Raw genomic sequence first — 24,968 nt, 5'->3', positions numbered from 1 at the left:
TGCAACATCCCTTTTAAGCTCTCAGGAGGAAAGCTGATAAAGCAGACATTTAATAATGCTAATATTAGGCTTCTGCACCATATATCTCAGATGTTTTCTTCAGAAAAATGGAAACTATACTGTAGAAGTTTAACTTCTGGCATTAATGTGTAGAGGGATAACTGCTGTTGTTCCCCAGCTCTAATGGTCTAATCTCAGGTTTTATTCAACTGTTAAAAACAGTTTTGTATAAATATGAATGTGAGTAATCTCAAGCAATGTAAGTGTAAAACAAATCAAACAGGTTGTCTGGGGGGGGGGAGGTCCACGTCGTAAGGAAAAATGTAACTTTATTTGACATGATGCCCCTCTCAGAAACATCATTTTTGTGACACTGATTTCCTCTAATGACACCAGGTGCTGGTGAAGTGCAGACAGTTTACCAAAGACGAACATATATGTGATAAAGCGCAAAGATTGGCTGGCATAAAAATATCACATGATATCGAAATGAATTCCATAGCAGCGTGAGGATTTCATGAAAATGATGAGCTGTATTGCACTAGCAGAACATCTTAAAAATTGTGATGCTTCAACTAAATCTGAGTCAATAAAGTGCTGAGGCTATGCTTCTCTGAGTGCTTATTTCACATATCTAAAGAAGGCAAAAAAAAGGATGATCTCGCTTGGCATCTGAAGCAAAAAAAATACACAGGACCTATGCTTTCATCACATTCCCATTACAACTTGATACTGAACTTTTTTGACACGTCATCAATCAAAGCCATGGTCCTTGTCATAAATCTCAAGCTCTGTTTCATTTAACTTGCAAGGCCTAGAAAGTGAGCAGAGTGTGGAACATATAGCAGGCACAGAAATGCTCCACACTTTCCAAAACTAAAGTCCACTAACCCTGTTCACTGAAAAAGCAAAGTTTTGCTGTCTAACATAACATGTCATGTCCTATTTAAGGGGCTGCCTCCTTTACAAACTGCATCTCAAGCTGACACCACACAATGGCTCAAGCACTGCCCCGTTCCAAAGACTCCTCCAAATGACAATGAGAAAGACAGACTTCTTTGCTTAAGTATGGAGAAAACAATTTGATTAATCCTCTGCAACAGTCGCTTGTCTCTACCAGACTAGGGGCAGGGCGCCACGATGACACTGTAGATAATCTTCTGTAGTCTCATTGGAAGAGGAGGTTGGAGTTCTCCTGAATACCTTTCAGTTCTCCGCACACACACATCCATAGGGCGCATTCTTAGGACACGGTGGCCCCTAAAATGAAAACTAAAGACTTTCTTCTGTCTTCCAGTTGAGCTCATTGAGGTAAGTTCACTTCTTCAAAGACTTGAAGAGTGCGGCTTCAATATATCGCTGTGCCCCAGCAGCTTTTGGATGCAACACAATGGTGTCATCCTCTCTTGACTGCTGCTTAGCGAAATTCACAAACACCTACAGGGTACAGAAATACATAGAAACATTAGGATCAACCTGTTGTCCTCTGAGCCAAACTGCCATGACTTTAAAAAAGGTGATAATCAATGCAAGGCAGAGGACATAAGAGAATAAAATAATGTAGCAAGATTTGTTTGAACCATCAGGTGGACGGATTAAATATGAGGAAATCTTAATATCTGATGAATAGTCAGCAATACGCACACCACTTGCTTGGTCTCCTTTGTGGTGCAGGGAATTAAATCCTCCGAAAATCCATTTAAAAAAGGAATAACATTTTCTTTCTTTTTTTTTTTTTAAAGAAATATTAACATCTATCAAGTAAAATCTCAAAAGGCAAAGATGTGAAATATAATGCTAGCAGCTCGGTGTTTCATCTAAAGACCGCCTTTTTTCTATTGTATTACTATGTGTTTTTAAGTTCCTTGCCTTTGTGATTCATTGTGATTTAGTGTGATTATTATTAGATATTAATGGGTTTTGATGTATTAGTATTACCTGTGAAGCACTTTGTAACTCTGCTTGTGAAAAGTGCTATATAAATTAATTTTCCTTACTTACTTTCAGATAAATGCTAACGTCAGCATGCTGTTATGCTCTCAATGACATTGGTAACATGCTGATGTTTGCAGGTACAATGTATACCAGGTTCACCATCTTAGTTTAATGTGTTAGCATGTTAACATTTGCTAACAAGCACTAAACACAAGATAGTGTACAGCGTGTCATTAGTTTAGTTTATTGGATTTGGAGTTGCATAGAAAACTCCCGCACACTGTCTAAATTGCAAAAATGGTACAAAGTTTAATATTAGGCAACATTTCGGTACCAGACCATCTTCAGGCAAAATGGTTCTATGCTTATTTACCTGGTCGAGAGTGGTCTGTGACACTGAGTAGTCCTCTATGTTGAGCTTGTCTTTGTTAACCAGGACCATTTGGAAGATCCTAGCCAGGGAGGATGAGGAGATCTTGTACTGTAGAGTGTTGTAGTGTTTCTCGCACTGGATGCAGCCAGGGAAGGTGCTCTCCATGAAGGCTTCGGCAGGGTTCAGATCTACGGCAGAACCGGGCTTAGCTGTCCTGATCTTCATGGTCACCACGTAGCCATCACCAAACCTACGTTCACATTGATGTAAGACAAAAGAAACAAATCAAAGATCGGCAATTGCGTAGAATACTAATGAGATTGGATTTATTTTCATTGTTGCATGAATATTTAAAAAAAAAAAAGTGTATATTTGAAATTTGATATGATATGGGATGAAATTAAAAATGACAAACTTGTATTTGAGATGCTGAATGGTTCCCAAACACTTAAAGGATCCATTAACCATAATTGCTAAGCGGGTACACAGCGCCTCACATTCCTCCATACTGTAAAGGCAGATGGCAAAATCTGAATTAAAATCTGTGCTCATAAATATGCATGCACTCATACAGTGGAACACCCACACCAGATAGTTTACCTGTGTGAGGTGAGGACCACTGCTCGTCTGTCCTGGATAACACTCATGATGGAGTTCCACAGGAAGCGTCTAGAGAGAGGGTCCATACCTGTAGTGGGCTCATCCTAAAACACAGTAATAACAACAAATACATAAAAATACACACAGAAACATCTCGCATCTCTTCTATCACCTAACCATGCTCGTATAACTGCGCTCCCCATCCTAAACCTCTAATCTAAACCAAGCAGTGCCATTAGTGTTGGTCTCACCAGCAGCACCAGTGCAGGGCAGCCTATCATGGCGATGGCTGTGGAGAGTTTCCTCTTGTTACCTCCACTGTAGGTCCCAGCACTTTGGCCTGCATACTCTGACAGACCCAGCTTCTGGATGGCCCACTCTGCAACCTGAGCAGGAGGGGGATACTGTAAGTGCCTCATGTCACAATGCAGTCAAACTTCAGTAAAGTAAATCTGTACACTTGATACAGGAAAAAAAATGTGGCAGATTGAAATGACAATATGTACACTTTGTTTGTTTCCAAATGTGCAGGGTTTCTAACTGAACTTGTTTCATTCTTTGAACAACAGTTCTACATTAAGACTAGTTGTTTGTATTAGCTGATTGCTGATATTTTTTGATTGGTATTTGCATTCGGTAAAGGAAGGAGCAAGCTTGCCAAATATCTGAATTTCAATCAACTGTGGATCTTTTTTTTTTTTGTTTTTACATTATTGAAATCATATTGTGGCTTTTTTTCCCCTCAATGCTTACAGTGAAAGGATGTGCTACTTTATTCTGCATGAAATTCAAATAAAAAGTATCACTTTTTCATTCATCTTCATTTGTACTTCAACTTCCCGTGCCCGATGATTAATAAGTTAGGCTTGTGTTCATTTTAACAACATTATATATATTATGTAAGATACACTGATACTTTTTTTTATCATTTTACAGTGCTGCTTACAACTGAAATGTCCAGTTCAAAATGATTTATTTCCTGGCAAAAGCTGCAGCTCACCCGGCTGATCTCAGGCTCCGGAACTCCACGGAGGCGAGCGTAGAGGTGCAGATGTTCTCTACCTGTCAGCAGCTCATCTATGGCATCAAACTGTGGGCAGTATCCCATGTTCTGGTGGACGTCCAGGATGTTGGTTAAAATGCTGAAGATTTAGGGGAAAACACTTGGAGTAAACAATAGGGGTGTGAACGGGTGTCACGATTCGATCACGATTATCCTGTCTACCATTCGAATCGATTCAATATCACGATGCATCACGATGCGTCACCTCCTCAATATTATATATTGCTACACATGGTTTTCATCAACAAATTCAAGCATTCAGATATGCGTGAACCCCCCTTTTTCATTGTATCTGCTCTTAAAAAAGACACTTCCTGAATGTAGCGGAGTCTAAACACAGCAGACAAAAGGCAAAAACAGAAAAGCAGCGACCGGTAAATCAACAAGTAACATCATTAGGCACTAATCCATTATGGTCTGTCATTGCATCGATGCAGAATCTTCCAGGTCCACATCGCGATGCATCGATGCAATGATTAATTTCAACATCCCTAGTAAACAACACGAATGCTGACTACAGGCCTCAAAATGTATGTCACATTCCATATTGGTTAATTCCTATTTGTAAAAACAACATATTACTAACCTGTGACCAGCGACTGAGGCCTCTCCTGAGGTGACGTCAATGTCTCCAGTCAACATCTTAAACATTGTGGTCTTCCCTGCTCCATTCACACCCAGTAGACCAAAACACTGCCGAGGATCAGATAAATAAAAAAAAAAACATGACAGACGAACAATGAAGTGACCAGAATGCTTCATCTTTGGAGTAAATTGCATCGGTTTAGATTTAACCAGACAAACCTCTCCAGGTGATATTGCGACACAGATCCGGTCCACTGCAGGGATGATTGTTCCTTTGTATGTCTGGGAGGCGAGACGGGAACAAAATAAGGACAAAAATTGAAGTATATTTTTGAGTTTTAAACCTTTTTTTGAACATCAATTTTAGCATGTTGTCCATTGTCCGTGACCTGATCATATTTTGGAAACAAAAAATGTCTCACCTTGGACAAGTCTCGTATGCGTAATATGTCATTTGTTTTTCCACTCTGATAGAGTCGCTCTCTTTCCTCTGCCACATCTACATCTTCTCCCAAAATAGGAGGCTTTGGGCAATCTGACATCCTGCCAATGGAAAAATCAACAACTCAGTAAATCAACTTTCCCTCAATCTACGCACCAGTCACATCACATTTATCTGGAGGAAAAAATGTTTCCAGCATCCCTGCATTTTATGAAACACTTTCAAGAGTCATTACTTGAGTACATTTGGCCAATTTCGCTTTCTAATTCAAGCTCTACTACACTTACCAGTGATCCAGGAAAAAGCGATACTGGAATAGAATGTTAATGATGAAGTAGACAAATCCTTCAACAGCCATGCAGAATAGGTTCTTTCCAATAAAGTCCCAGTTATAGGGGTCTGGGCTGTAGTCCTCACCTGAGGAAATATATAAACACACCTTTACATCACACTTTAACACTTTAAAAATGTGTTTTCCCTTGACTCCGTTGCAGAGTGTTTGGTGCACAAGGGGGTTCTGAGTGTGTTACGACTCTGCAGTTGGCTCGTGCCTTTATGGCACATGTAATCTATCCAATTTCTGATGTTTTTGAAATGGTGGATGACAGTTGGAGGTTTTCATTGCTTTTCCAAGTATTTGCTTGCTGGACTGTGAGGTACTGTATATATGAGCAGTTGTGTGAAATTACCAAAGCGAGCGTAGGTATCAGTCAGAGCCTGGTGCATGGCCATGTCTACGAGACCTCGGCCCAGGCAGTAATGGGGGAGAACGAGCAGCACGGTCTTTAACAGCTGGTTGAACTTGTACAGAGCCTGGACAGAAATCCAAATTAGGGTGATATGGAAGATGCATGGGAGATGGGATTTACAGAGACAAGCCGTGTGGTCTTACTGTGGTGCCTTCAAAAAGGTCCAGGATGAAGGTGATGGCACTGCTGTTGATGCCGATGAAGAGGTTGATACATGACAAAGAGACGTAGGCTGTGCTGGGAACACTGAATATAAAGGACATGGGGTACATCATGGGTATCACAGACCAGCTAAGAGAGAAAAAGAAAAGAGAGAGATCAAAAAAGCATCAGTTAGGCACAATGAACATCACAATCTAAAGACAGAGACCTGTGATTCCCTACGTGATATACTGTACAATGATATACTAGACAGACACTTAGTTTTTGCAAACCAGCTGTTGATGAGTTTGCATGTGCAGTGTAAAATGATATATTTTATAGAATATATTCCACTGCTGATATTTTGACAGCCACAGGCACTCGGCTGGGTGTGTCAGTAGCTAGCATGAGCTGTGGAGGAAACTTGACCCGCAGGAGTGTAACAACAATCTGGTGATGACAGGCGCTCACATTTAGGCTGGGTGATGAAAGATATCTGCTAAGGGAGGCATCTGAAAATCTACCCATGTTTCAGGGGTTAGAAGAAAGTCCAAACTAATCAAGACAGCCACACAACTGATCATTGTTGGAACAGAACGAAAGAGGGTAACACATCCTGTATTATTCCCCGATGTTAAAAACCAGCCAGTTGTTTTGCAATCAATTCAAGTATTAGGCTTTAAATTTCATTTTAAGGGAGAAATCATTTGTTCTTGGTTTTGTCAATATTTCACAAAAACACAGACAAAGTAAAGAACAGAGGAACATGCTGGAGCTTACAGATATTTAATTATGTTGGTTTTCTACACAACAAGAATGTTTGAATCCTAAATATTGGTACAATATATATAATAGAATATAATATATTATAAGTTATTGGCAGAGTCAATTCAAAAGCAAGGTTCTGCTATTTTTTTTTTTAGTTTGGCCCTCATTTTACATTCTTTGTTGTTGTAAGAAATATAGTCCAAGCTTAAAAAGGACAGAAACTTACCCATAAAGCATAAGCAGGGAAATAAGTGGTTGGAGGTTGGTTGGTGAGGTGAAGCACTTCTTATCAAAAAAGATGAAAATTTCCACAACCATCGCTGCACTGATGGAGTAGTTCAACTGGAGAAACAACAATAAAAACAATAAGGGCTGGCGAGTGTCTACATCATTATTACATGCTGTTAACTTTAATGATAATTGACAGGTATATCTTAAACGGTAATAGGGTCACTGTACCATGTCCCAGAGGAAGTTGGCCATCCAGTAGACCAATGGACTGACACCACTGACAAACTGCAGGTGTTTGGCCTGAGTGACTCTCTCCTGGATTAAATAGAGGACGAAGCTGGCTGGAACGAAGGACATGGCAAAGATGACACAGATGGCCACCGCTGCGTCCACTGAGGTGGTCAGGCTGGGAAAAAGACAGAGGGGAAATATCAGAGACTCTTTAAAAAAAACTGACTGGATCACCAAAAACAGTTTCTATACAAGCATCACACCCAGGCTCTACTTCTTAGAAACTCCTTACTTTTTCCCTTTCCAAACTCTGGGGTATTGCTTTAAACCAATCACAACTGTCCTGGGCAGTGCTAAGCCCCAGACGCAGCGATGGTGCCCTTGCAAAATAGACAGCAACACGAGGGGAAGGACGCTGGATGCCCCTCCCCTCCCCTCCGCTATCTATTTTGCAACGGCAGGCTTTATCCCAGCCCAGCCAGACTACTCACACAGTGATCTCAGAGAGCTGTTCTTTGGTGAGATTCAGAGGATGGTTTATGGCAGTTATTCCATATTCATCCAGGTTAGCTCCTTTGGGCAGGTTTGCACGGAGGATGGCGTTGTTGGCCACATTCATGAAAGAAACCACGGCATGCCAGCCCTTATTGTTGTACCACACCTGTCGAAAGACAGTGAATGATGTCCATTGAGTACTGCTGATTAATAGGCTAATGTTGACTGATAACATAGACGTGTCATTTTATAAAATACAGCAGTCTATCACACTGTGTTATACAATGAGGCTGGTGGATCACAGTGATGAAGGCTTCATCCTGCTGGTGAGGCTTTACTGGACTGACCTTGACATTGTTTTGAGTCTCCATGTACCTGAGGAACGTCCCCATGTCCTTCAGCGTTTGTTTGGAGCATTTGCCCTGCAACCGAAAAAAATCGAGGCCCAATTACAAAAGAAATCACAGAAGAGCAAAGTGATGAGCACACACAAACACCATTTTGAGTTTTCAAGCCATACCCCAGTAACATTGAGCAGTCGTCCCAGCTGTGCTGCTAGATCCTGGATGGTCTTTGGCTGCAGCTCTAAAACAGGAAGCTGTCCTCCCACTGATATGCCCCCATACCTGGACACCACAGAGAGAAAACCCCTGCTGACATCTGCAAAGCTTCACTGTACAGGGGTGCAAACTTATCAGGGTTGAAAAAAGGTGACAAAGATGCTGCGGGAAGAATGTTTTTAAATATCAGCATTAAAATGTGGATTTAGAGTCGAGTATGTAGGGGGAATTTCACCCTAGAACTTTAACTCCAGCTACTGCAGTCCAAAACTGTACCACACCATTACAACCACTGGAGGGAGAACTGTACCACTGCACACAATACATCCATTCATGTAATATATATCAAAAATACATATAAGATAACCTTTCTTGGACCTAACTGTGGATTGACAATGAAGCAGTTGGACACAAATTTAAAATTACCTTTGTTCATTCACCCAATATTTGCTCTTCAAGCTGAAAGAGATTAACATTTCAACTTTAGAAAAAACACATTAGACACATTGTTTCAATAGCTTCTTTCAGTGTTGCACTTTTACATAGATATGTATATATAATATATATATATATATATATAAGAGTACTATACATTCTTTGTTATATGAACACATCTCGAATAAACCTTTGATGTAATACAATTTAATAAAATAAAAAACAGTTTTTCCCTTTGTGTGCAACTACAATATATTTCAATATTCTAATGAAAATACCAACAGTATTTTTAGTTTTGGTCTAATTTGATACAAAATACGGCTTATTACGTCGTATTAATGATTGTTAACACAAAGGTTAAGATCAATGTAGAGGGGAGAAACTATAATACATTGATTATTTTAGGTACAGTTGCTTCAGTTTTAGCTTTTTGGAATAACAAAGGTGTGAAGGTTCTTATACCTGGTACTAATGAGAGTGGGGTAGGTCTTCACCAGGTAGTCAGAGATGTTCCTGCCTGTCAGGTCCAGGAGAACATCTCCTGTTGACTGGATCCTCTAATGCACAAAAGAACACATTCAATATGAGAAACCCATCAGCAGTGGCAGACCTCTAAATGTATGCCATTTCAGTTGAATAAGTGGAAGTGATACAGAAGTCAGTGCACAATACACAATAGTGTGTGCTGAAGGAATCTAGTGACCCAAGCGGCTACCTGTGGAGGTGGCAGGCCTCCAGCTCCAGCAGGACATACAGGGAGCATGCTGAGTTTCCTGGGTGTGCTGCACTGACAGTCTGGAGACGGCCTGAGGGAGTTCCATTCTGGGCCGGCCAGCATATCTATCAGGACAGGGTTAACCAGGGGCATCTCCCACTCCGTGGTGATGTTGTTACATGGAAAATCTCTACCAGTGGGAGAAATTGACCCATGTAGTCAAACAAAACAGCACAGCACTGGGGAGGGCAGGCTGGGGGGGGGGGCGCAAGATGGTTTAAATCTGTGAAGGTGACTCACTCCAGTGGTTCATCTGCCATGCAACGAGTCCCAAAGCCAGGCTTGTCCAACAGCACCTCACCAAAGTATCGCATCGGAGCATCCATAGGACGCTCATTACTGCAATGGAAAAAAATCACAAAATGTAACTAGAGACATTTTAGCTATTTAAGCCAAATTCAATAGAAAGTATTGCACTGATCTCATTCCTCATATCAGCTAAATAGTGCTTGGTCACTGTGTGTCCATTTTACCAACCTGAAGAAGGTGTACTGTCTGCCATACATCCAGGGACTGAGAGTCAGACTTGGATACTCTCCAAAAGGTGGAACGATCAGAGTGAAGGTCAGTGCCAGGAAAACAAAACTGGCAGGCAGCACAATCTACCAAACACAGAATCATAACTGCCACTTAAAAACCAGACAAAATGTGTACACTGATGAGGATCAAGGCCCTGGTCTGTCTTGGAAATACAACTCTAAAATTCAGACAGCCAAACTGAGACAAGCACCTCTGCTGATTCACTGTAACCAGCCTAGTTTTCATAGCTTTATCTTATTCAAGTAAATTCACAACACACAATATAGTAACTTAGCACTTAAATTGCTAAAAAATAAAATTTATAATTAATAAGATTACTGAAAGTGCTGCAGTGGATTATGGTTTGATACATTATAGCATGGTTACCTGGGCGAAGAAGTCTTTGTAGGAGCGCGTCGTGTGATGCAACCTCTTGATCAGCAGAGCAAAGAACTGTTTGATGGTCAGACACAGGCCTCTAACCTGGTAGGATCCCCTGCCTGCACTGCCTTCTTGGACATCACACGGGCCCTGGCCATTAGTGTGCAAAGCCCCATCCATCTCTGGAATACAGAGCTCATGTCAAGCCGCACAGTCTGACTTGCACATGCAGTGTAAGTGCTAGATTAAAGAGGCCAGCCAGCCAGCAAGCCATGTTTAGTCTTCTGTGAGCGGTGATCAAAAAGCTATCCGCAGTGCTCTACTTGCCTCAGGGATGTAGTTCATGATCATAACATGTTTGTGCCAGTGAAAGCTCTGAATCGAAGTATATATGTATGATAAATACATCAGTTCATTACATCTCACTAGTCAAAAAGCCCAAGCCAAAGCTCTCTGCATTACACTGTTGTCAGGAAAAACACTTTTTCCCAAAACATGTTTTCAGGAATAGATTAAATGTGAGGGCATTGCCAACAACTATTCAGCACATTTCTCAGTTGACTTCACATATTCTTTTTATTCAACAACGGAATGTTAAATCTGTGTCTTCTTACATCACATAATAGACTCTAAAAACCTCTTGAATTACAGAAATTGATATGTTTTTCCCACAACAGCATTTGTCCAGCGCTGTAAGCTAAAAATGTCACCTTTTGGTGGTTCCATATCAATTGCCACTCTGTTGTATCCACAGAGACTAGCTCGACAGATCTGTCGCAATGAGTTCTTGTCTGAGAGAGTTGGAAAGTGAGATACAAAGAATGTAGTTCACATGATGACCGGCTACAAGAGACACAACTACACATTCAGACACACGACAAATCAACAGGACGAGAAAGAGAAGTTAACGGAAAGTGCTACAAAAACAAATTTCTTTTTTTTATTTACCTGGTGTACATTTCTTGATGGTTGCATTCCCATTAGCAGTGACCTTTAGGAAGATCTACAAAAAATAGCTTATGTTATTGTCAGGATCCACGATTAAGTGATGCTCTTTATTACAAAGCCTTGTGTAACAGAGCCTAATCATTGTAAAGGTGAATGTCAGGCAATGACTCTTCTTTTCTGTTCAAATTGTTGTTTAGCACTGAAAATATAATTTTTACTTCAATAACTAAGAATCTGTCTTATTCAGGGGGGCAGTAATTGTCAGTTTGAACTATTGTCTTATTTTCTTAAAGTCTGGGACTATAATGTAAATTTGTAAATGTTTTAGATTGTCCTAATAAATCACAACTGCATGTAGTTGTTAAATACAAGCAGTCCTACGATTCCAGCTGTTACCATTTCTTTTGTTATTATTTCCACACACCTCCTCCAGCGATGTGTCGGACACACCGAAGCTGCTGAGTCCGATGTCCCCCAGGGTTTCCTCCAGCTCCCTGAAGAGGCTTGCGTAGGCCTTGGGCTCAAAGTTGCGGTTAGGCAGCAGGTAGGTCAGCTCCTGGCCGATGGCCTCAATGAGACGAGCCTGCGGCACGTGATGGTGGATCAGGGCGGTGATGCGTTCCATGTTACCTGGAGATGAGTGGTATACGAGGATTTGCATACACTATTTGCTTTGATTGTTTCATTTATTATCTTATTGCTTGCTCGTTACTTATACTTTTTGAAAAATGAGGCACTAAAGAATGTAAACTAAGCAGCGCCATCGGTAATAGTAAAATATCTGACAACTGACAGGTGGCATGTTACTGCAAGGAGAAATGTGCTGAAAAAAAATCAACAGCTTGTGCAAAATCACAGCAGAGAATAAAGAAAAACAGAAGAAAAACACATTAAATCACATCATATGGTAGGCAAAACTGCATATCAAATTGGCCTTTAAGAGGTCAGTCAACAACACATGGTGTTTCTAGGTATGTTGGCAGAAGACAGACTATAATCTGACACAAAAGAGCTTTTCATCAACGTGACAGAGATTATGCTCCATTACAGTATTAATTTAGACGTTGAACAGACTTAAACAGGTTCAAGGAGATTGGCAATGCACACTGATCTCTGAAATGACTACAACACGATAATGGAACATACCATCCATCTGTCTGTCTGGAGGCTGGCTCTCCTCCTGGTCCACTTTAAACTTTGAACACTTTGAACAATTACAGGCGCAATCGTCTGTACGGTCACAGCTGGCCTGTCAGACAAAATGTGATTGGAAACCACCATTTACTCTCCTGCTACTCGCTCTTAGTCTCACTGGGACTCATTTACACACAAATCACCAAGGGAGTCATAAAGGTGAAACCATTGTATTAGTCAGTTGTTAAATATCTTTAAGTAAAAATGAAGCTAAATTTCTGTTTCATATGCAGTTCTAGTCAAACAAGAATTGAATTCTGGCAGTATAACCCAAATTTGTCTTATAGCTTTTAAAGCTACCACTCTGTACCATTTAAAGCCTAATGCACACACATACACACACACACAAAGTCCCCACCTTTGGAGCGTCATGTTTCATTCGTCGCACAACAGTGAGGTAGAAGCCAGCGCCAAAACAGTTCTTGAGGAAGATGGGGGAGCCGCAGCAGTAGAGGCGACCCTGAGAGATGATCGCCACTCTGTCACTCAGCAGGTCGGCCTCGTCCATGTGGTGGGTGGACATGATCACTGTGCGCCCTGCAGCGTGGGACAGAGAGACACGATGACCAAGGGGAAAAATAGAGAGATATGAAAGAAGGACAAACTTTCTTTCTTACCTTAATCAAGATCTAACAACACTGCTGTGCTGTGAAATACTAAGGCAGGAAAAAAGCTCTCTATTAAGTTTTTATTATAGAGATTTCAGTACAGCTGCACTGAATGTGGTATCATAAATTAGTAGGTCCAAGAATATATATGACAGAATTGGGATATTTAAACGGTAAGCATTTGTCCTTCAGAATGTAAGACAGAAAGAGTCTATTACTTTATACATAACAGCTTTAGGTCAGAATGTTACCGTTTTTTGGGTATCAGGTTTAGTGGAACAACTGTCAGACTTGTGGTCAATAGCAGCATCAATGATGCAATGTTTTTTTTTTTAAGATTATTTTTTGGGGCATGTTCAGCCTCTATCCTGATAGGACAGCAGAAGACACGAAAGGGGAGAGAGAGGGGTGAATGACATTCTGCAAAGGGTCGCTGCGTCGAAGAGTAAACCTCTATATATGGGCGCCCGCTCTACCGACTGAGCTATCCGGGCGCCCGATGATGCAATGTTTTGAGCAGGACATAGGTTGAATTATTTGTGGTCTGACCAGACAAACCTGTCAGGTGTGTTCATCATCTAACCTCTACATGTCATATAATACAGCATGACAAGCTACACTGCTACTGTTTATAATCATCAAGGGAACCTAATAATGTAACTTCATTTGTGATATGAAGGCAAGAATATTAATTCATTGATTAATGAATATTAATTAAATTATTAAGTATACTAATGAACTAAAGCCATTTAATGAAATATTTTCTACACTTTAGCTGACTACAAACATAGCAGTTATTACAAATGCAATGAGTTCAAATCAAATTTAAATAATGAATGAATAAAGAAAACATTTAAAAAGCAGTATGAACTATTACCCATTTTTAACAGATGGATTGTGTCCATGGCATAACACATTTCAAGGCGTCATCCTATAAGTGCTTTATTGTATGTCCATGATGAGCATAATATAAGACAGTAAAGGTTGGCTATTTGAAGCGACAACTGCAACCATTATATTGGATACTGTAATAAGCTTATTTTAAGTTTTGGTATCTGTTTACTTTAGGGGGCTAATGCAGAAAACCTCTACAGTACCATGACATTAGGGCTCTACACCCTCTTCTAGCCAGCAGGGGTCAGTCTTACCTGCACGGTATTTGAGCAGCAGGTCCCAAATGGAGCGCCTGGAGTAGGGGTCCACCCCAGAAGTGGGCTCATCCAGGATCACCACCTTGGCCCCACCAACAAACGCCAAAGCAACTGATAACTTCCTCTGCATGCCCCCTGGATTAGAACATCATAAAGTACTGATCATAAAGTGTGCACATATCAGTGTATGTGCATGTGGGCGTGTGTGTGTGTGTGCATTCTAGGTGTGTGCCATTTATTTAAAACCAATAATAAATCAATAGAAATTATCCATATACACTTTGCAGCAGCATTATTTTGGATGAAGAAGCAGAACCAGACAGACCTGAGAGGTTCTGGGTCAGCTCATCTTTCTTGTGGGGAAGACCCAGATCTTGCAGCACGTTCTCTACCTCCTCCTCGGCCTCTGCTATTGGACGGCCTTTCAGCAGCGAGTAGAAGAGGATATGTTCTGCTACAGTCATACTGTCAGAACCAAGCAAAGAGGGGGAAGCAATAAAGATATAATAATGTACTGCAAGCATGTTTTTCTGTTTATTTGGTTGTTGTTTTTTTATCACACTGTTTTGTAATAAATATTGTGTTACAATATAACATGCAATCTACCAAAAGTAAGTATTTATCAAAACTATATTCTATATTCTAACTGTGTGGAGAGTTACATACTGCTGAAAAAGGATGTTGTGTTGAGGGCACATTCCCAGAGACAAACGGATGGTGTCCATATCTGTTCGGATGTCCTTGCCGTAGATGGTGGCTGTGCCGGAGGTGGGAGGGAACATACCGGTCAATATGGACCTGGGAGAGCGAAACAGAGAGAGAGAAAAATATGTTGAGAGAAACACAGTGTCCCCTAGCTACATATTGCCACTGCAAAAGTCAATTGCAGAGAATGTTAGACTATTTTCTACATGTTCTGCCCTTATGGTTGTTGTGTGTGACATACATGGTTGTGGTCTTCCCAGCACCATTGTGGCCCAGAAAGGCAGTAATCTGGCTCTCATAAAAACTGATGCTTAGGCCATCCACGGCCGGTGTGGAGCTCTTGCCAAACACCTTGACCAGGTTCTGGATGCAAACACCCTTCACCAGGTCAGCTGGCTCTGCTTCAAAGAATGGCTGACCTGCAGACAGCAAAGACAACCCCATATGTGTTACTCATTTATCTGGACTAGGAGTGAACACTGCTTCTGGACCGTTTGAGTATTTAAGAAGTCCACCATAACGACGGGCACGACTTTCAAGTAAAAAATGGCAAAAGAATGTTGATGAAAAGTTTACCAAATTACCACATAACACATCATATCCCTTCCTCTTCCCAGAAATATAAACAAAGTAAAGAAAAAGAAATATACACAAAGTAACAAAAGTGTTACTTTGTGTATATTTCCCAAATGTGTATGAAAGACGCATATGACATCAGGCGACTGGAATGTCATACGGTCCATCATTTATTAACTAAGCATGAAACTGAGAAGCTAACAGCATATGTGTTCACATATACCAGCAAATGCAAACACACACAAGGGCACTGAGTTCCCACACAATGAATCTGATTGGCAGATAGGGAAAGTGAGAGCAAATAGAGAGATGGCTTCAATCCTGAATGGAGATCCAAGTGTTGGCTTGGAAAACTGTTACATCAATATAATGAATAAGATATGTGATGACTTATGTGTGGAATTATGCTGCAATTTGTTCTTCAGATATAAGAAAGAAGCAGAGATGTTGATAGATAAGTGCAGCTGTAATGTGTTATAATAAAACCATAATAGAACTGTGTATTTTATACCCTGTGATTGATTGCGGCTCTTCCAGGAAGTTACAGTGTTATGTTTTTTTGGTTATGAATTTAACAAATTGCAGCTCTCTGTGTAAAAAAAAAAAAAAAACAGCTTTGTAAACAGAACCAATGTGTAAATAGTGTACCGTCTGCTTCCTGGTTCTCCTCTGCCTCAGCCTGGTTCTCCTTCTCCAGCCTGTCACGCTGAGCCAAGTGTTCACATGAGTCTGTCTCCTCCAGAGTCGGGGCTTTCTCCTGGTCATTCTCCTGATCTTGGTTCTCCTCCTCCTCTTGCTTCTGCTGCTCTCCTTGCTCTTTGTTGGCCAGGTTATGAAAGCCTTTTTTATTCAACTCCAGTTTGTTGTTGCCTTTGGAGACAAAAGAAAGGATTTTAAAACCGACTTAGGGCTTAGTTCGGTACATTACGTCACAGGATAACAGTCTTCCTCCTTAACATACAGTACATCTTTTCTTATGCACAGTATGTGAATAGGGAAAATGGTAGATAAGTAAGTTGGCTTACCTGAAGCTGGAGCCACACTGTTGATCCAATAACAAGGCAGGAAGGGGAAGTAAAATGGTCGACCAATTCCATACTGGCCTGTAATAAAAACAGAAGAAAAAAAACATACATGAGCTATAGTGAATACGTGAATAAATCCAGTGGTGGAAGAAGTATTCAGATCCTTAACTTAAGTAAAATACTAATACCACAATGTAAAAATACTGTGTTACCATTAAGTTGTGCATTGAAAATGTTACTAAAGTAAAAGTATGTAAGTATCATCAGGAAAATGTACTTAAAGTATTAAAAGCAAAGGTACTCAATTCAGAAAAATCCTCACATTTTACAAAACTGGAAACAATCAAAATCAAATCAAAATTAGTATTTGTTTTGAAAGCAAAAGTTGTCATACACTTCTCTCTAACACACTGACCAGGGAAGACATTGTCCAGGTACCAGGCCAGCACAGCATACAGCACAGTGTCCAGGCCCATCATGCAGATGGAGGTGAGAAAGCTGAACTCGTCCCCCTCCAGAGGGCTGGTCTGGATGTTGTCCCACTGCAGACCCACGCCTTGCTCTTCGTACCGGGACAGGTACTCCGTCCCAAAGCCAAAAGCCACTTGGGACAGCAGACTCTGAGGGGAAAGCCAACAGTCCTTCAACCACAGTCACTGAATAAACGTAACTTATTCAGTGTTTTAACTGAAAATGGGACCATGAAGTGTACATTGTGTCACTTTTAGTCTGGAGTTTGATTCATTATAATGCTTTGGCTCCTTGGGATCTAATAGGTCTGTGATACAAATAAGAAACAACAACAACAACAACAACAACAACAAAATGGTTTGTAAAATCTCAAAATCAGGTCCTATATCTGATAGTATAAGTGGGAGGAGTCAAGAATTCTGAAGAGATTCTGAACACATCCTGTGCTGTAGCTAAAATTCAATAATGACAGTATACACAGTAGCAATGTTATTATTTGAAGCATGCTCGCTTGATAGAGGCAGATTCTGTGATGTGACACCCACCACCAAGATCTTCATGTCCTTGGTGATGCGGTCTTGCCAGGCGAAGCAGAAGATGTGCGGGAGGTAAAGGGCGAAGTAAACAATGCCGCAGCAGGCAGCTGCCAGGTTGGCCTGGTTGAAGAAGACACTGAGGAGGAAGCATTGCATGATGGTAGCCGTAGTGAAGGTGAGCAAAAAAAGGAAGAGGATGACGCTGTTGCTGTAGTTCAGTACCCTACCTCCCTGTAGGCCAGAGACAGAGAAACACACAGAGTGATACCTTTAATTAGCATGCACTGAATCGGCATAGGAATACTGTAGGAGAATGACTTGTTGTCCAGACAAGAACGCATACATACTGTGGATCAAGGAGAAGGGCATAGGGATTAATGTAGAGAACCAAACAAAAAAGTTGGTAGGGGAAGTGAAAGAGACACAATTTTACCAAAACATATTTGAAAAATATAGAAACCTATGTATGTTAAACAGAATTTAAAAGTAGATTTCATGTGAAATAAGGGCTAATAAATACTACATTGGTGACATGCAATATACAGTAGACATTATTTGGGTAATCTTGGTATAAATCATTTCTATACAACTATGATCCACTAGAGGTCACAACAGCCCATCTTACGACAGCATGTCAGCTGAGCCACTGGCTGACTCCAAGAGAGACTTGTGACTTTTACAGTGGTACAAGTGTTAATTATTATCCAGAAACCCATTCCTGCAAAGCTGTTGACATAATTCCCATGATGTCATGGTATTGACAGTTCCTTCATTAATGATTCATAAGTATGCAACCAGTGAGCCATTACTATATCAAGGGAAAAGATCTGGTAATGATTCACAGTAAAACTCAGTGACATTTATATCCAGAGAAGTTAATGTTTAGAGACATGCACTGCATTCAAATACTGCATACTTTGCATTATCAAAGTGTTCTACCCACTTGGGCCCCATCAGGTATTCGGTCCAAACCTTTTTTTTTGTATAAGACAAAGTAAATTGTGCAGGAATGAGGATCTTTATAAGCTTTTTGAAAAAGCCTTCCTTACTATGATAATGACGGTGAGGAGAGCGGTGCTAGTGCCCATCATGAGGAAGCTGTCAATGAACCAGGTGGACCAGATGACACCGTTGGTGACCCCCATGGCCTTCAGGGTCTCCTTCAGGCGGAGTTCCTTCTCCAGGACAATACTCTTGACTATCATGGACACAGAGTAGACCCAGGCCAGTACCATGAAGATGGGGAAACAGCGGTTCAATGTCAGCATGAAGCTGGACAGAGAAGGGGAAGGCAAAGGAAGTTGGGAGATGGAAGAGAAGGACAGTTATTTAAACGGGAACCAGAATTGTGTGATTCTCACAATTTAAAACAAGATGGCTGACTGGCCCTTGAGATAGGCCAGCTAAAACACACCTCAGATAATTATCACATAAAAGTCTTTGAAAAGTTTTTCAAAGAAAAAAAAGCAGGAAAAATGTCTCATTTAAAACAAAGCTCACAGCTCTTTGCTTGTGTGAGTCTCACAATCTATCATGTTTACCACCAAAAAAAAAGAAGTTATCTAAGTAGCGTAATGCTAAATCATAACTGTAACTTCAAAATCAAATGAAAGAAAGTCAACAATGAATTCTGCTATGGATGTTTAATGTGATTGAACTTTGTTTAAAGCTACTATATGATCATATGTTCCACTTACAGATCATCCACATAACAAGGGTAGGGCATCTGCTGTAGATAAACACCCAGTGGCCATTCCTTTCCAGTCTGAGTCTTGATAATCCCATGCTCTATTATATCTTGGAGGTAAGCAAAGCCGCCCCAAACATAGCGGAAGTCATCCATTGGATCGGCTCTGGGGCCAGGGTCCCAATACCTGAGCAACACACACATATTTAGTTTTTAAATGTATCACCAATTAACTAAACCCATCATTTACACTTGACTTTGATTCTAACCTGTCTTTGACCTTATTGGTGCGCTCCACTGCATCAATATCCATACGGATCTTGAACTTAACATGAGGCGGGACATTGGTGGTCCAAGGGTGCATATCTACGAAGACAAGGCCCGCCCAGAACTTGCTGTCCTCCAACAGGTCCAAGGCCCGATAAGTGACGGCGTCCTCGTCATGCACAGCCACAAACTTATCCAGGAGCACACACTGAGTGAGGGAGAATGAACAACGGAGAGACCAAAATAAATGGAAAGGTGTTAGACAAGGATAATGCCTGGGCATAAGCGGAACACCAGCCAAACAAAAGTTTAAGTGCTCTCTGTTTAACAGAATATTGGATTTCACTTTGAAAGTTAACTGCAAGATCAGTTTCCTTTTACGTCACTTACTTGAGCTTACTGTAGTAGTAGTAGTAGTATTACCTTTATTTTCACATACACTGTAGCATAATTGTAGCCAGAGGGGTAGAGAATCCAGGAATCAAAAGTACTTCTCAAAACATTTTAGACACATTGCTTACCTTGATAAGTCAAACATGTTGCCAATTAATCTGATTAAAAACCGTTACAGTAGCTATTAACACTTTGATAAGTATTTGTATCAGTATAGTATCAGTAAACTGATATGATTGTATTGCATGTGAAACATCTTTTCTTATGGTATTCAGAAAAAATACCTCAAAATGCCCTCAGTGGTAATTTCTTTGCTCTTAGAATTGAGCTAAACCATGGGTCAGCAGCCTATATTGTTTCAAACAGCCATGGTAGTGGCTCTGTGAAACTGCACTGTGGCCACAGTAATGCTTTAAGCTAAATGCCAATGTCAGTACTGTGTACGTGTACTGACAATGGCAATGCTAACATGCTGATGTTAAGCAGGTAGAATGTTTGCCATATTCACTATCTTACTTTAGCGTGTTATCATGCTAACATTTGCTAATTACCACTAAAAGCAAAGTACAGGTGAGATTGGATACGTTTAGAGTTTGATCTGATTACAATTTATCCTGAGGGGAACATAAATGTCTGTTCCAAATTGCACGATAATAAATCCATAATTTTGCCAAAAGATTTCAGCCAAAAATGTAGACATCATGGTGGCGCTAGAAAGGTCAGAGGATCACAAAAGTCAATAGGATAAATATGAATGTCTGTACAAAATTGTATGCCCATCCATCCAGTAGATGTTGAAATATTTAACTGGATAAGTAGAAATTTTGACCTGCTGGTGGCGCTACAGAAAGTCATCATGGATTCATCCTCTCGGGACCATGAATGTTTGTACAACAGTGAATGGCAATGCATTTCTATAGTTATTGAGATATTTTAGTCTGGACAAAAGTAGACTTACCGGCCAATAGACTGACATTGCCATTCCTAGCATGGCTAAAATTGTGAAAAGCCCAGAGTCGCCAGTATTGGCTCAAGTCACTATGAACCACACGTTGCAGCCACATTTGCAAAGAAGCTTCAGAAGTGGTTGTCTCTTCCCTGCAAAGCGTGTCTGATATAGCCATTCACTGTAGGCTAATGCCAATAGAGAGGGACCTGATCCAAAAGGAAACACTCCAAAACAACAATTTACCCCTGAGATCCCATTCACAGATACCCCCCAAACCCCAAAACAAACAAGCCTGCATCCAAAATACATGCATATATGCATTTACAGACACAATGTACACTAAACACACCCAACAAATTATTCAGAGACCGACCCTTAAATTGCCCAGATACACTGCAGCCCCACTGTGGTGAGACACACATGCATACCACCAACGTGCAGCCAACCAGCCATGAAGCCCACGGTCATTGTTGTCGCTTTATAAAGGATGGTGGATGGAGTGACAGCTGTAGCTAATCGGCCTCAATAATTTTTTTTTTTTTCGCGTTCCCACTCTCCCTGTCACACTCAAGTGCTGTAAGCTTCAACTTGGACAAAAACAAAGAGCACCAACCATCCAACCAGCCATGCCCCAAGGTGCCCCCCGTGTGGTAGGCCTCTCATCCCGATTAGCCTTCGCATGGAAAGGGGTGATTTCAAATTGCATTGGTCTACTAAATGTGCAGGGCCTTCACAAGAGAAGGTTTGTGATGTTTTTTTCTGTTTTTCTTTTACCCTCCACTCCATCAGCAGTAAACAAAAGAGACTCGACAGCTAGTTTGTTGCTCTGGCTCTCGCCCACCTGGGAAGATTTCCATGTCTCTGGACGGGCGGACAAATTGCAGAGCCAACTTATCTAAATGCTCACATCACTTTGAGAGTGGTATTGGGCACATAGTGATTAGCCAACCAAGGTATTGAAATCAACAAGACCTGTGCTTAATTGGATTATTTCATGAATAGGCCTGTCCTAGAACTTGACATCTCAGGTGGAGAGAAATGTGGAAAAACAGTTCACATTCTAGCTGTCAGAGCCCATTGAGATAAGTTAGTACAAACAATCCTGACACCTTATTTACATCTAAAGAGATGTGGAGCCCCCTTTCCCTTTTCAGTATACTGTAGTTCTGCATGCTGACATACATTCCTCAAAATCCAGGCAATGGTATTTGAGAGGCAAATAACGCCTTCTACAAGATGAAGCAAATGCTAAAATGCTGTCTTTTAGTGATGTCAACTCACATCCCCATATTGGTTGAGCATCCGAATGACCCGGTCAGTGAGGTTGAAGATGTCTCGCCAGTCAAAATCAGGCACGTCGTCTGGACGTTCCTCTGGTGACCCGTTGTACAGGAAGTTAAGGATGTGTTTGGAGGAGAACGGCGCCTCCTCTAGACTCCTGTCAATGAAATCCATCACCGATGGATTGCAGATGGTGTCCTGACACAAGAGGAAGTAGGCTTTATTTACCCTTGGTGTTTTTCCTTTAAGGAAGATGTTGCTAAGACACCAGTAGGAACACAATACACATTTCATAACCCAAGAAAACCAAAAGGAAATAGGAAAGAAAAAGCAACACATGCAAAAGAATCAACTCAGTCAAAGCATTTACATTGTTATTAGATTTGTCTGTTATAGAAAAAGGCTAGAAGAGGAAAGGTAGTCAAAGGGGAATTTCATTGTTATTCAACCTGGACCCTTTTTTCCCATGCATTTGTGTCTAAGTGACTAGTTGTGGCTATGTGCTACAGCTAAAAATAGATCCTAACTCTTCTTGTCATACGCTGCCCTTTGCAGACCATTGGGTCTGCAGTGACCATTTTAAGCATGGATGACTACTGCCAGCCAAAGAGGAGAAGAAATTCTATAACAAACCACATTTTCCTGAAGAAAAATGCTGTTCCAAGAGTGGAGAGCTGCAGACAGAGTGGAGGTAAGCTAATGCTATTAGCTAAAGTTACGGTGTTGACCTGGCATCAGTAAGTTACACACGAAAGCATGGCAAGATAACAGCAACTTCTCCATCTTTCCATAATGTAGTCAGACACCTATGATAACAATTTAAGTCCCATGCCATGAAAATTTCACTTTATGAGGTTTTTTAACATTAATATGAGTTCCCCCAGCCTGCCTATTGTCCCCCAGTGACTAGAAATGGCAATATGTGTAGACCGAGCCCTGGGTATCCTGCTCTGCCTTTGAGAAAATGAAAGCTCAGATGGGCCAATCTGGAATCTGCTCCTTATGAGGTCATAAGGAGCAAGGTTACCTCCCCTTTCTCTGCTTTGCCCGCCCAGAGAATTTGGCCCACCCATGAGAGAGAGACATCATGGCTTGAAAACAAGCAAAGTGGCAGTTGGTCAAGGCCACACCCCCACCCTCCACCTTGCCCCTCCTCTCTCCTCCTCAATAGCTACAGACACAGAAATGGCACATACTAAGGGAAGCTCATTGTGGGACTGGCTCTAGTGGCTGTAATTCTGCACCAAGGCCGAATTTCGGGAAAGAGACTTCAGATGCAGTATTAGGGGACCACTAAGGTCTATATAATAACATCCAAAAGGAGCATGTCATAGGACCTTTAACAGTTCATTATTGCCCCATAGGATTACATTGATTATTACTTGATTATGATTTAGGCTCCCAATGATTTAGCTCATTATGTTTAAACTCTTATTTTCTCTTGTGTTCTGAATGAAAAAAAAAAGTTGAAATAGGAAAAGTATTAAGGCAAATTTCACAGTTGTGTTTTTTTTACTGTTGATTTATTTAACTTTTTCCACTGTTTTTTAAGTTCAATAACTACAACATATTTCCAGAAGTCTACGAGTAAGCGCGTTAAATTATCATGATTTTAATATTGACCGAAATAATTGTGATTATATTTTTTTCCATGATCAAGCAGCCCTAGTAGACAGAGGGCGATATATGGAAAGGGAAGAGCTATTGATATGGTTCTGTATTCAAGTAGGAAACTTTGTGAACTCCTGTGACCTCAGCAAAAATGTTCAATGAGGAAAAGGAGGATAAAATAACAACATCATTAATCACTTCATTCAAAGGGACAATTGTTTGGCATTGGATGTCAGCTGAATGGCAACACAAAGGTAGATCCTGATCATATCTGCTGTATTAGGCACAGTAGGGCTGGTATAGGTCAGCTGTTACCTTAAAGGGATTAAATGCAGTGATGTGCAAGCAATCTTTTGCTTATTTGCTCTTCCAATATTTAGTTGCATATTAAAGGAGTTTCGACCACAAACACATGATTTGATGCACTTACTTCATACATGTCCTCATTACTGACAGTGTACTGTTTAAACCTAATTATTCAGTCACACTACAGTATATTGCTGTCCTACCCGGATCATGTTGACTTGGACTCCATCCTGGAAAAAAGCCCAGATCTGAGGAGCCACTTCCTCCCAGGCCTTCCCCATCGTCCTCAGCCTCTCCAGTTCCTCAAATGTCATGTTTGCCTGCAGGAGAGATAGAAGTGTTTATGTGTGTGAGTGGTTGGTCTATCAAAATTGGAAGGACATGCACACACAACTATTCTCCCAAATGCACAAATATCTGGGTGCACACCATTCAGAAATATCGTAACAAATGCAAAAAAAAACATTTTGCAGTCATGTATAGAAGAAATAAAATCCTAAACTTCAAATCCACCCATGTATATGCGTGCACATGTGCACACGACATTCAGAATCTCACACACATTGTCGCAGTTCTTCTAATCTACTGCTACATACCATTCCCACATGAAACTCTCTGTGAAAACAGGCTTTGCAAAGGCAACACACACATTCTCACACAAAGAATTCCCGCGGGCCTGTTCAGATAGCAGCAAATGTGCAACAAATGCCCTCTGTGCCAAATCGCCAAATATTTACTGCACGCTTATCTTTAAAACCCTGGATGGTGTGTGGGTACAGTGCTTTGTGTGGCAGATACCAAAGGCTGGCTATTTCAGTATTCAGTCATGTGCAGTGGGGGATGAAAGCGCTCAAGAGTACACCCAATTAAACGCCTTCCTCTTGTGTGTGTCTGATTTTGGGTGACAATGGGGACAATGGAGCCGGGGTGACAATGGAGGCTGTTGGTGACAACTGGCCGAATGCATTCAGCCTGCC

The 24,968-nt window shown here is 40.9% G+C and overlaps 1 protein-coding gene across 2 annotated transcripts in view; it reads right to left on the bottom strand.

The window, feature by feature from the left end:
* Window positions 1-303: 303 nt before the first annotated feature.
* abca4a (ATP-binding cassette, sub-family A (ABC1), member 4a) overlaps window positions 304-24,968 on the bottom strand; it is a 43,277-nt gene continuing 18,612 nt past the window's right edge. The window contains exons 11-51 of one of the 2 annotated variants that reach the window (XM_039790269.1): window positions 24,195-24,311; window positions 22,075-22,272; window positions 19,454-19,659; window positions 19,195-19,371; window positions 18,547-18,769; window positions 17,507-17,728; window positions 16,906-17,110; window positions 16,491-16,568; window positions 16,114-16,335; window positions 15,131-15,308; window positions 14,851-14,982; window positions 14,510-14,649; window positions 14,182-14,319; window positions 12,784-12,962; window positions 12,378-12,480; window positions 11,656-11,861; window positions 11,232-11,286; window positions 10,994-11,074; window positions 10,290-10,465; window positions 9,861-9,985; window positions 9,624-9,722; window positions 9,324-9,513; window positions 9,071-9,165; window positions 8,600-8,632; window positions 8,134-8,239; window positions 7,961-8,035; window positions 7,610-7,779; window positions 7,116-7,293; window positions 6,883-6,998; window positions 5,891-6,038; window positions 5,688-5,811; window positions 5,286-5,415; window positions 4,979-5,099; window positions 4,776-4,838; window positions 4,558-4,664; window positions 3,909-4,050; window positions 3,160-3,294; window positions 2,909-3,012; window positions 2,724-2,816; window positions 2,309-2,558; window positions 304-1,437 (exon numbers count right to left, since the gene is read on the bottom strand). In XM_039790269.1, coding sequence (XP_039646203.1) covers window positions 1,318-1,437; window positions 2,309-2,558; window positions 2,724-2,816; window positions 2,909-3,012; window positions 3,160-3,294; window positions 3,909-4,050; window positions 4,558-4,664; window positions 4,776-4,838; window positions 4,979-5,099; window positions 5,286-5,415; window positions 5,688-5,811; window positions 5,891-6,038; window positions 6,883-6,998; window positions 7,116-7,293; window positions 7,610-7,779; window positions 7,961-8,035; window positions 8,134-8,239; window positions 8,600-8,632; window positions 9,071-9,165; window positions 9,324-9,513; window positions 9,624-9,722; window positions 9,861-9,985; window positions 10,290-10,465; window positions 10,994-11,074; window positions 11,232-11,286; window positions 11,656-11,861; window positions 12,378-12,480; window positions 12,784-12,962; window positions 14,182-14,319; window positions 14,510-14,649; window positions 14,851-14,982; window positions 15,131-15,308; window positions 16,114-16,335; window positions 16,491-16,568; window positions 16,906-17,110; window positions 17,507-17,728; window positions 18,547-18,769; window positions 19,195-19,371; window positions 19,454-19,659; window positions 22,075-22,272; window positions 24,195-24,311 — 5,760 coding nt within the window. In that variant the 3' untranslated portion in view covers window positions 304-1,317. The remainder of the gene's footprint in view (window positions 1,438-2,308; window positions 2,559-2,723; window positions 2,817-2,908; window positions 3,013-3,159; window positions 3,295-3,908; window positions 4,051-4,557; window positions 4,665-4,775; window positions 4,839-4,978; window positions 5,100-5,285; window positions 5,416-5,687; window positions 5,812-5,890; window positions 6,039-6,882; window positions 6,999-7,115; window positions 7,294-7,609; window positions 7,780-7,960; window positions 8,036-8,133; window positions 8,240-8,599; window positions 8,633-9,070; window positions 9,166-9,323; window positions 9,514-9,623; window positions 9,723-9,860; window positions 9,986-10,289; window positions 10,466-10,993; window positions 11,075-11,231; window positions 11,287-11,655; window positions 11,862-12,377; window positions 12,481-12,783; window positions 12,963-14,181; window positions 14,320-14,509; window positions 14,650-14,850; window positions 14,983-15,130; window positions 15,309-16,113; window positions 16,336-16,490; window positions 16,569-16,905; window positions 17,111-17,506; window positions 17,729-18,546; window positions 18,770-19,194; window positions 19,372-19,453; window positions 19,660-22,074; window positions 22,273-24,194; window positions 24,312-24,968) is intronic. The other variant, XM_039790270.1, reaches the window with a different exon arrangement.

The sequence above is a fragment of the Perca fluviatilis genome, chromosome 22 (assembly GCF_010015445.1).
Source record: "Perca fluviatilis chromosome 22, GENO_Pfluv_1.0, whole genome shotgun sequence".
NCBI classification, from domain to species: Eukaryota; Metazoa; Chordata; class Actinopteri; order Perciformes; family Percidae; genus Perca; species Perca fluviatilis.
Note: the sequence above shows the minus strand (reverse complement) of the source record. Positions and strands in the feature narration are given on the sequence as shown.